Raw genomic sequence first — 11,704 nt, 5'->3', positions numbered from 1 at the left:
CAAATGAGAAATTCACAAAGTATGCCGGCATACCGGACAGATCGTTCGGTCACAATCGCTCTACACTTGACTATGATGGCACATCGAAATATCATTAATTTATGGATCGTGATATTTTTGTACTTAATTACTATGACGTGTCATAAGGTTGTACAATATACATAATTATTCCGTAAAAATGTTGGGTGGCTCACGACCTCAAGGCAAAGACGTGGTTAATGCTCTTTTCATTTTCTTTTCGGCCTTTTCATGAAATAAGATCCTAAAATGTCTCTAATGGTACTAGGAATAATGTCAAAAAGGAAACTCCTTTCATTTCTTTCCGGTCTAGTTGTTTGGGCCTGTGACAAGAAAGAACTTTACAGAGGAGTAACTTCAAATCCAAGAAAACTTTATCCTTTTATCAGGAGGCTGAAAACGGGGAGATGGTGGCAGTACTAGAAAAAGGAGCAAAGGACATCTCCACGCCTGCACACGAGCTCTCGCTACAAAGTTCATCCAGAACCCTAATTCCTCGCGCTCGAACAATGGCAGATGATGCCGAGGAGACAGCACAAAAGCTCCCACCTTGCTCAAAAGTCCAGCACCATGATCAGAACTTTTGTTTGGTCCCCTATATCAAATCTATTAGGGGATAATAATTGGAGTTTTCTACTCCAGAGTCCGTAAAATTTAGTGTTCAAGGGCTTTTTAGCCAATTTTTTTTACCAAAAAGATCCTCACTGAGTCAAACAAAAAGAAAACAAGAATTTGTCAAAACTCATCGTAGGTGTATATTATCATAACACTGAGTCGGTCAAGGTGTAGGCTGCATGTTTAAGTACATCTCCGACTTCGTATGTACGTCTATGACACTGCTCGTTCACGTCCCAATATGAGGCCAAATCTTCAGCCTATAATTGGGCATGTTCAAAAACACCGTCGATCTTGTCAAGAACAAAGGAGCATGATCTTGACAAATCATCCACAGTGAGATGACTTCACTTTCAAGCAAACATGGGTAAAATAAAGAAACGCCTCAACTGTACACATTGACGCAACCAGTTGCTAAGTGACTCCACTGCTTTATGCATGAGGTTACTTTTTCAGCAACCGTAGCAAAGTGGTGCTCCCGTGAGTTCTCTTTATTTCTTCTGCCGGTAGTTTCTTCTGTCCCCTGTTTCCCTGCCCATTAATGACAGAATTGAAGAAGTAAACAATGGGAAGTTCTTTCTCTCCGTTGTTGGTTATGTAATTCTTAAGCATTAATTCATCTTCCAGCAAAGTTAAGAGACATTTTCCATCTAAGGAGATAATGACTTCAATTTAAAAGCTGTCTGCACATATCCCGGCTAGGTGCTGGTCATGAAGTCAATAAATTCAATAAGCAAACAATATACTTCATCATCACTCCAGGTTGACAGACAGAAAACAGTCGGCGGTTGTATAAACTGAAGAAATCAGGGAGCTGGAGAAAATTTGTCAAACCAATTAACGAGCATTCCGAGTGCGCATAATGAACTTACCCTTGGTTTTTCCATCTCATCCTCTACATCTAAAGTGCTCATTTCTCTCAACAATATGGACGAAGCAGGCAATAGTCTCCTGGCAAGGAAAATTTATCAACAAGGGGAACGGGATAAGCAATTCAAAAGAGACTTGTGAAGTGTTGTCCTCAATAACACAATGAGAGATGGAAGATTAAATGTCACTCTTCACCTTTTTGGCTTCTCCAGACTTGGGCATTTGTAGGAAGATTTGAGCCCCGGTTCAGCTTCTACCGAACTGCCAAAGCTACATGCTTGTGTAGATTCTAAATCCTTGTCAACTGATGCCAGTTGATCACATGATTTCTACAGGAAAATATAAAGTTCCTCCTTTAGAATATCAACAAAAAATACTACCTCATGGGTAGTATGTTCTTCACAAATTTACATATAATATCAAAGAAATCTAGATTCATTTAAGAAGATTGCAGAAATATTGAAGATAACCCGAAAGAGCGAATAAGAAGAGGACATTTCACGGTGGAGAATAAAAGAAAAGATTCGATTGAGTTAATGAATGCCCACAACGACTAATAGCTGGAATTCTGAAAAGGTTAGTTTTTGTGCATTTGATTTTCTGATGATGTCTCAATGAATTTATCATATTCTGCTTTCAATGTCTTAAAATTCAAAAAGATAAACTTTCAGTTCGAAAACCAAAAGAATTAAGCATCTGGTTAAAAAGACATTTACTCAAGGGCCATGAATCAGTGACAATACAAATGTGTAAAAGAATGAAACTATCTGTATACAGATGCTTGAAATGTCAGACATAACTTAGAAATCCAATATGTTTAATCCCAAAGTGACATTCTCAGTAAGTCATTATGCATGAGGAAAACCACAATTGCCTATTCCATATTTAGATCCTATTACCTCTCATAATACAGCTAAGCAACATACAGAAAGGAAGAATCAAGCAAGGCACCATCTGAGATCGCCACACGCATTAAAGCAACCTTCACAACCTCCAAATGTTTATCTACGTAACCTAATAAAAACTTTAAGTATTTGTTCTGCATTTCAATTTAACAGATAAAAGCAAGATATTAAAAAGTCCCATAGGATCAACCTTGTATCCATGCTTAAAAAGTAAACCAAAGAACCTCAACAGATAAAGATGGACCATAAAAAAAGAATACTAACGTTACAAGAGCAAGGAAGGGCTAAATGGAATGTCATAGGATAAAAAAGTAATTAAAACCTCATCGTCTTCGCTGAGCAGCTGATCGAGCTCCACTGATGAACAGCTGTTTTTCCTGACCATAACAAGTGGCTGAGAATATAAATCTGCACCTGCAGGTTTAAATTTTATAGGCACATAGAAGCCATGAGATAAAACACTCAAAAAAGAAAGACCTCAGATATACTAGTCAAATTATCAGGGGACAAACACAGGAGTCTTCGCATTGCAGCTGCCAACGTCCAAAGATCAGTTGAACTGAATTCACAAGTGAAAACCCAGAACCGCAACAAAATTCACATCCTGATCTTTCTATAGGTCTTCTATGAGCAATTGGTTTGTACTTAAATATTGTGCATTAGAATTTTCCCATCTACCCGACCATTAATGTCCTGCTAAATTAACGAGCAAACCATAAATGTTGATGTGTTGGATGACTCGAGGATGATTAAAGAGGACATGGCATTGACTAAATAGATTTCATTGGCTGCCACTTTTCTTGCTCTTGTTTTTTCTTTTTTTTTGGAAACTGACATGAGACTTTCTTCCTTAAATGATCATATTTCATGGGTATATTGGTCTCATGATGAAGCCTAGTCAATTGGCAGACCCGTAGCTAACCAATGGTCTGACAGGTTACCAAATGCATGATGATAATGAAACCACCATTAATAACCATAGTAATATTGCAGTCAAAATCATGAACATGTAACCTGACAACAAAAAGAGATTGTAATAATTCTACATAAGTTCTATGTAGCGCAAAGACACCTAACATCATAGCTCCACATCCACATGGTATGGGTTTTTTGCATTGCTGTCCCTTCAGATAGGGTCGGTTTTGCACAAGCTTGTCTTTCCCCCAACAATTGTACAAGCAATAGTTCTTTGGTAAAATCTAAAGCAGACTCCAACTTTTCAATATCTACACTGAACTTTACTCAGTCAAATGGATCTTTCAAAATTGTGCATTTTCATTTAAGTACAGAAGAGGCCCTTGCATTTTCACCAAATTTTGGAGGATGTCCATGCACTTCTAAAAAGAACATTAAGGTGTCCAAGCAACTGTCTCACTATCCTACTTTTTAAAAGTGAATGGCATCCGCTAATTTCAACGTGCAGGGCTGTCCAAACAATTTACCCTTCTTGATTAAGGGATGTTCTAAGTGACTATCTTTGTTCCTAGTAACAAGACAATCCAGATGGTCTAATACCATGTTCCACTTTGGCTGGTCTTCTTTAAATAGGCTAGCTCAATCTTCAAGACATATAACAAGTCTAAATATATGTGGTCCAGACCTAGAAAAACAAAATAATTGTTTGTATGCACGTGTTTGGGTACGTAGCTACTATTCCTTGTCTAGCAACATGGCAACTCCTTGCAAACATATACAAACGCAATCTTTCTTATCAGCAATATAAACAGTGTTTGTAACATAGAATTCAAAAGTTGACATCAAACCTTTCGAATTGGCATCAGAAAGATCATCCACGAGTTTGAGACATTGTAAGTCCATAAAATATTTCCCTGCATTCTCATTCTCACCAAAACTTTCTTCCTGGCAAATCAAATATTGTGCCTCAATAAATATTACTGCCAGTGTAGAACGCCTATGCCTATCACTCACCAAGTTGGATATTTTACCAGAGAAAGCAGCTGACTGGACTTTGGAACAGAAGGTTGTGAAGCACCGACGGCATCAGAAGCAGGTACTGCCACCTGACCAGTCAGCAAAATGCCCAACCTGTCAAAAGTTTCTGAAGCCGAACCTACGAAAACTGAAACTACAAGATAAGCTGCCTTACTTTGACATCAGATTCTTGCAAACTGGCAACATTCTCAACTGCATCAGAAACTGTACCAAAGTTTTCTCCTTTTACCTTGGTCAAGCAAAAACAGAGGTGTGACAAGCTAAACTGGAGGGTAAGGGAGAAACATCATGAAACCATATTGCTTGCTACGCTAGTTTTGGCGAATAATAACGCATGGTCCTTAGAGTGATTCTTAATGAGCTACGAACTGGAATTGGAGTCAACTACACCACAACGCCTGATCTGATGATGTGAAAACTCCCTGAGACAATTCAATTGAGTAAAAGGAAACTATCCATTCATTCTTCTAGAGTCAACATGTTTAACAGTCTTGGGCAGGTGCAACTAAACTATGTTAAATACTACATAAATGTCATAAGCACCACATCAAAAGCAGATTTTCTTTTCCAAACCTTATTGAAATTGCCAGGTTTATGTCTGTCCACTTCCGCTGAGAGTGAATTCGAACATTTTAATGCAGAGTCTGAACTGACATTTAGAACCACTGATTCGCAAACCTCATCTGAGTCGACGGGTTTATGTCTGTCCACTTCTGTTGAGAGTGAATGTGAACCACTTACTGCAGAGGCTAAACCAACATTTAGAATCACTGAAGTGGCCTCTCTGACATTTTCCTTGGTGCATGTACAGTTGGCCCTCAGAGTTATTAGTTCCTTTTCCAGCTCACAGCACCTTGTCTTCTCCTTAACAAGATTTTCTTGGAGATTACAGATTTCACCATCTGCTACCTGATTATGGAAAAAGCAACTTATTGAGACATGGCAGCTCCACCATTATTGAGACCTAAAATGCATTGATAACCATATAAATATTTTGAGAGATTTTGTCAAAGAGTGCCCTCAGGACACTTCTTAAGTGACTAAATAAGGAAAAATCCATTTCAGTACACTAACTTCTCTTCTTATATGTACAATTAACGCATTGAAAATTGAATATTACTTTGTTGAGCATGCTTAACAGGTAAAGGCTCAATGAATGCCCCCTCTGGTTAACATGGTCCTGCTGAACAAGAAACGCTAAAGACAACTCACTATTAAGTACCTTCAGTTTATCATTATACTGCTTCAGAACTTTCCACATAGCTTTTGCAAAACCCTGCATGATACGATTATACCTGTCGCTCCCACTAGTTTGAATGGTATCCAAATTTTGGGATGTGGAGATATCAACGTCTGGTTTTACACTGGCATCTGTTTTAAGAAATGAATCCAGTTACAAATAAAATTTTACAAAATATTCAAAAAGGAAAGAGATAGTGTCACCAATGTCCCTCTACTTTTGTTGAAATCTAAATCCGTAACATTGTTTTTTAACTAAAAAGCATCCTGTACTTTTTAAAAAGTGCCACTGGTCGTTTCTCGGTTGGTCTAGTAATGGATTCTGCTGGCGTGGCATTAACACCATCAAAAAATTTCTGTCCTTGAATTTTTATTTTTATTTTTCCTTTTACCCAAATATTGACTCTCTCTTTGACCTGGACTTATTCTTCAAGTTCTTCAAACGCTACCAATTGCAATTCATAAATACCCACTCACAACCACCATCCATAACCATGGCTGCAGCTAAATCTCGAGCAGCCATGATGGCCTCGAGTTCGAGAAGCCATGGTGGCCACAAACTTTAAAGCTAGATCTGGCCACGGCATCTGCAAGCTTCAAGTTCAAACAGGCAGAGCTGTGAGCTTCGAAGCCCGATTTGGCCATGGCCACCGCAAACTCTGAGCTCAAATGACCATTGGCCACAAGCTTTGAGCTCAAGTGACCGTGGTGGCCACGAGCTTTTGAATTTTGAGCAAAAGTAGAGGGACCACTGATAACATTATCCTTAGAAGAAAAGGAGAACAAGTGTTAAAATCCACCTTCCGCAATTGATAGAGAAACCTTGCCGCTACTTTTTCTGTCTTCTACCTGAAAGTGCGATACATTAATAAAAAGATAATAATTTGGGGGGACTTACATATGTTGTCATCAACAATGTATAAAAATCAGCAAATGTAAAAATAAGATGAAAATTTTCTAGTAGTTTATTTACATAGAAGCATGTCCACATGAAGTTATGACAAAGAGCCCATAAAGAATCAGAAAAAGAAATCTATTTGAATAAATGTAAAAATGAGCTTGATGGACATATGAACTACATGATGATTTGAAAATAAATGTGGTTGCAATTCATGTCACAAACAGAAGACAATTTTCCCTGACATTGTTATAACTATGCTTTCTAGTGCAAAAAACATATAGGATAAATTTTCCCCTTGCAGTATTCACTTCAGCACCCTCAATATAGCAAAATCTTGTCCTTGCAGCTGCAGCAATTAAGTTAACCCCTCATCCTCTACACTGAGTGTTCAAATCACCATAAAAAGAGAGTGCCGAGATGATCACATATCACTGCTACTGTTGACTGAGTTGTTAAAATCTAAAAGTCAATGGGTTGGGAAAATAAATCACATGTTTAGTCACCAAAATTTACCCTATTCAAATCACTTAAGTCAAAATTCTTTGGTCTGACCACTCATCTAGAATGTCAAAATAATAACTCCCTCATGCTCTGTCAGAAAACTACACAGTCAGCAAGCGAGAATGCACTAGTGCTTACATGACTCTGAGTTGATGCTACTCATGTGTTTTATAGGAGCTTTTGTCTCCTCCTTCTCTTCCACTGTTGGTTTTGTTCACTCCATGCCAATAACAGATTAGCCAGTGATTGTCTTGGACCAGATTGACACAAATAAGTTGCTGGTCGTCACATCCTGGCACTACTGTATTCATGTTTTTCTTTTAAAAGGAAAAAAGGATGCCTGCACGCCAAAGACCTAATACGCTCGGCTTGCTGGTCCTCGAACATGTCCAAGGTTTTACTACATAGGTTTCTCTTTGGTGAGTGAGACAAACCACCAACTAAAAATCAATCCACCTAGTTTCAAATTACAATAGAATCTATAAACTCACAAAGGGTCCTAATCAGAAGCAGGGAACTTACTCCACATAAGCAGAAAAAAGAGCATGAAAGCTCCATTCTCTTATGTGAATCTACCATAATCAAAGTAAACAATTAAGCAGCAGTAAAATCATGACTCTGCAAATTCCATCAAACGCCAACACAAGTCTTTAACTTTTGTCAAATGGAGCATTGCCTTATCATGATGAGTTATCACACAAAAATTTCTTCAGGGAGTGTAATATTATGTTTGTTAGGAAACCTATAGGACCTCAAAAACATTTATGGAAGCATAGCAATGGGGTGCAGATGCAACATAAACCAAAAAATTCAGACACCTGAATCATGCATGTCAAACCAATGAAAAGAGAACAGTACCACAGAAACATCATGCCACCAATGTGGGGGAAAAATACTTAAACACTTGAATCATGCATGTCAAACCAAAAAAAAAAAAAAAAAGAACATTACCACAGAAACATCAATTGCACCATATTTCATTCTCTTGGGATCTTCAACTCTAGGCCCTGTCAGATAATGTCTTTTAGTACCAATTGGATTGGAAGATTCCTCCATTTTGTTAAACCTGAATATGCCAGCAGCACAACTATCAGATTATATTACACAAAAGATTCATAATTCAAATGAATAGCATTGTAGATAAAACCATACTTAATCTTTGTATAAGGTGAAGCCTGCCGCAGAAGATATGACGCATCAAGGTAGTCATCTTCTCCTGGTTTAACTGTCAATACCTGCAGTCACAACAAGCAAAAATCTTCATATTAACAATATGGAGATGATAAGATAACAATGCAGATTGCTAACATCTCGTCGATTCTTCAACAACCATGAAGGTTTCTTCTTGAACAAAGAAACAAGTTTGACCCTATGAAATCTAAAAACAATTGAAACCTCATAAGATTGATAGTGAACACTTCCTACCAATGTCATTCGCTTCTTGCCTTCCAGGTAATCTCGCAAGTATCTGGTCAACTGTAATACTAACTTACATTAGTAGTAATCCAAATTTTGCACCAAAAACATAAAGACTACACATGATTCTAAATTGCCTGTTAGATAAAATGTATAGGACCATGAGAAAAGGCATTCATCATGAACTATTGACACGCAAGTCTGTATATAAATTGTTATTGATAACAATATGAAAAGATTATTACCAAAGAATTCTGGTAATGCTTCTGCAACACTTTCTTTGGATTTTTTTGGTGCTCCAACAATGACTTCATAACCAAACAAAAAAAGGTCAATGTCATTACTGTATAAGTAAATGTAAGCACTATTAAAATCATTAATTTGATTATCTTGTAATGACAGCTCTAGGTATTTGTGGGAATATACTGATGAAATGGAGTCAAATAGCATACTCTCAAGCATAGACCAAAAACCATGGATGTGTTATTGATGAAATTACTTTCAAGTAATCTTGTCCCCTGCAAAATAATAAAAATAATTAAAAAAGAAAAAAATATGCAACCATCACATGAAGCTAATACTTCATCCATTATTCACATTCTAAAGATAAGCAGAGACTAGCTAGAGTATTTCTCATGTGTCTTACACACAAAAGGAAAACATAAAACCTGATTTCCAGTTCTCCTCTCTCTTTCAGCTCCAGCCAGGTCAGCAATTGTTATAATGGCGGCATTAGATTGATCTTCTCCATCTTGTTTTGTAGACACATTACGGATGTTAATCAGGCATTGAGATCGGCTACAAACATGAAAGAACTTCTGTGTGTAACAATTTTTGCTAACAAAGACTCAGAATGAAGTAACAAAAGCGCCACAGTTAACAGGTGAAGTATATGTTCAAGTTCACATTAGCAACTGTTTCATCACAAGAGAGGTAACAAAAGTCAATGCCCAAAACGGCTAGACCTAGTTCAATTAAACTAATATTGTTACAATAGTTGACAAATCTTGGACTGGCGGCATAGAAATTGCCAGTCAACTAACCAAATGAGGTTTTAATTTCTTTGAATATGTACAAGGTGCAGTAAAAGCATTTTTACCCTTTTAATAGCAAGTGTATGAGTAACATCATAATTCTTCACAAGCATAGTAAATAAACTGCAATAATAAAGGTTCACCGGTTGTAATGTTGCATAACACTTTGTACCTTATATGCAAAACTAAAAAAGTTAGTATCTTCACAGAAGACCCCAAATAGATCAACTTTGAAAGTGAGAGGTTTTTGCATTCACCTTGATTGACTGTTTGTGTTCGTCATGGCCGTGGCACGCTTCAACATTCCACGGGCTATTAAGGACTCTGCCTGTTCTAAGTCGGTAACCATGACCTGCATCAATTGATAAATCTAAATCATCCTATCTTATCAACAACACATACAAATTAAGCACGAAAGAAAAAATGCCAATTTACTAAAAGCATAAATAACTATCAACAATCACCTCCTGAAGACCTTTCAAAGTCCACTGTTGCATTGAAAGCTCAGAGCCATTAGACAAATCAAAGGCCTTTTCCCCTTTGCCTCGTTCTGAGCATATCTCAAACATTGAAAGTAAGAATGACCTGGAAAGATCCGGTGTTAGCTGGAATCAACAATCATCCTCTAGATGATCAACACCAAACTTTTCAAAAGAGTATTTTCAAAACTGCTGTATCACAACCCATGAGAAGATTTTCAGATTTTACCTCGGGGACTTAATGATTCCTCCCTTAGAATTCTCAAAAATCTGTCTCAGCAAAAGAGGCACCATGCCCGGGTCTCTGGGAGTCCCAAAAACTGTATGAGTCTTGCCAGAGCCACTAGGCCCCATGGCAGCCAACATCCCACTTTTACCCCTTAAAAAATCATCCACAAGAGGCTTCACCATGCTTTCATACACTTCATCCTACAGCAAGTCAAGAGATAATCCACAAAAGAGACTAATAAAACAGCAAAAAAAAAAAAAAAACCCAAATCACTAGTTAAAATTTCCCACATCCCAAATATCATCCAAAATTATTGCAATGCAGAGAGCAATGTAATGATCTGCTCTATCACGTTTGCTTCGACTACCTAGTCCATGAGCCATTGCCGAGAACAGGTTCAGTGTCATGAATTCAACTACCTAGCTCACTGGAGTGAAAGACAAATTCATATTTACTTCATGATTCTAGCAAACAATGAAATGAGAGCAGAACCTGCGTGGAATCGGACGAGAAGACCCGAGAGAAACCTCCGTAGACCTCGGATTTGATCCTCTTAGACTCCTGCAGAGCTACCGGAGGCGTCAAGGTCACCGACGTGCCATCATTCAAAGTGACACAGACCTCACTGCTCAGCTGCTGCTTCTTCCTCACGCTCTTCTCTCTCGCGTCCTTCTTCCTCGCCGGATTCACCGGCCACACGTTCCGAGCCCTAGCAATTGACTCGACCGTGTCGCGGTTCCTTCTGGATCCCTGAGCACTACCGACGCCGAGAGGTCTGATTCGAAGGTACACCTTGAGATTCTCCGACTCGGACTCCGAAGCGTCGCTAGAGAGGATCTCCTCCAGTCGAAACGAAGAGATGTCCGGTAGTTTCGGTTTCGGGGGTCGCGAGCCAGGCGATTTACGAGCGGCGGTCGTCGACGGCGTCGGCCTGGCTCGGCGGTGAGGGTTGCGGCGCACCGTGACCGTGTTCGGGCACGGCGGCGGGCTCTTCTCCGTCTCCTCCGCGGCATCCGCACCGGGCGACGGCGACGGCGGCGGCGGCGGCTCTTCCATTTTGGCCGGCGAGCGAGTGGCGACGGACTTCGATTTCAGGGAGATCGGTGGTGATCGGAGGGGTCGCGACAATTCGCGTTCGCGCTAAAAAGGTCATTTGTAATTTGAGCTGACGATTCGGGTCGAACAGATGAAATGGGCCAGCGATAGAAAAAAAAATGCAACTCGGCCCATTTTGTAGCCCATTATCAGCAGAAACATGATTCAACGAGCATATTGGGCCTGAATATCTTGGCCCATGTACTTTATCTTGAGAATCCTTACCCGCGAGAGCCACCGTGTAGCTTTCGGCCGGTAGATTCGGTCAATTTGGTCCGATGCCACGTCAGCTCGAAATAACGTACGTGCGTTTTCCGGAAAAAAAAAAAAAAAAAAAGTTTGTTGGCAACTCGTTGTCGGAGTCATGTCACTAATGTAAGTTGCGAGAGTTTCAAATGTCTTGACTTGAAAAAAAATCGAAGTGGGCGAGCAGTAAGAATTTTTTGGTT

General features: G+C 39.1%; 1 protein-coding gene across 2 annotated transcripts; it reads right to left on the bottom strand.

The window, feature by feature from the left end:
* Window positions 1-635: 635 nt before the first annotated feature.
* LOC104416374 (kinesin-like protein KIN-6) lies at window positions 636-11,270 on the bottom strand. 2 transcript variants are annotated; one of them, XM_039314764.1, is made up of 20 exons: window positions 10,653-11,270; window positions 10,161-10,360; window positions 9,917-10,037; window positions 9,710-9,804; window positions 9,087-9,216; window positions 8,871-8,936; window positions 8,664-8,726; window positions 8,428-8,478; window positions 8,155-8,237; window positions 7,954-8,068; window positions 6,401-6,449; window positions 5,584-5,732; window positions 4,935-5,270; window positions 4,516-4,590; window positions 4,355-4,429; window positions 4,172-4,268; window positions 2,731-2,822; window positions 1,699-1,832; window positions 1,506-1,584; window positions 636-1,164 (listed from the first exon to the last, which is right to left on the bottom strand). In XM_039314764.1, the coding sequence occupies exons 1-20, from the start codon at window positions 11,214-11,216 to the stop codon at window positions 1,078-1,080; spliced, it is 2,661 nt and encodes an 886-aa protein (XP_039170698.1). In that variant the 5' UTR covers window positions 11,217-11,270; the 3' UTR covers window positions 636-1,077. The 2 variants fall into 2 exon arrangements, with proteins under 2 accessions (XP_039170698.1, XP_039170699.1); XM_039314765.1 differs by having other exon boundaries at window positions 5,040-5,270.
* Between the last annotated feature and the right edge of the window lie 434 nt (window positions 11,271-11,704).

The sequence above is a fragment of the Eucalyptus grandis genome, chromosome 6 (genome assembly GCF_016545825.1).
Source record: "Eucalyptus grandis isolate ANBG69807.140 chromosome 6, ASM1654582v1, whole genome shotgun sequence".
In the NCBI taxonomy this organism is placed as follows: Eukaryota; Viridiplantae; Streptophyta; class Magnoliopsida; order Myrtales; family Myrtaceae; genus Eucalyptus; species Eucalyptus grandis.
This window is presented reverse-complemented; position numbering and strand designations above follow the sequence as displayed.

What these genes read in the sequence shown, in the direction of transcription:
- LOC104416374 (XM_039314764.1), bottom strand. Translation starts at nt 11,216, where the DNA reads ATGGAAGAGCCGCCGCCGCCGCCGTCGCCGTCGCCCGGTGCGGATGCC. An exon ending in AGAGGAGAACTGGAAATCAG is followed by an intron (nt 8,937 to 9,086) that starts GTTTTATGTTTT and finishes ATTATTTTGCAG; the next exon opens with GGGACAAGATTACTTGAAAG. An exon ending in TTCTGATGCCAATTCGAAAG is followed by an intron (nt 2,823 to 4,171) that starts GTTTGATGTCAA and finishes TTAAACCTGCAG; the next exon opens with GTGCAGATTTATATTCTCAG.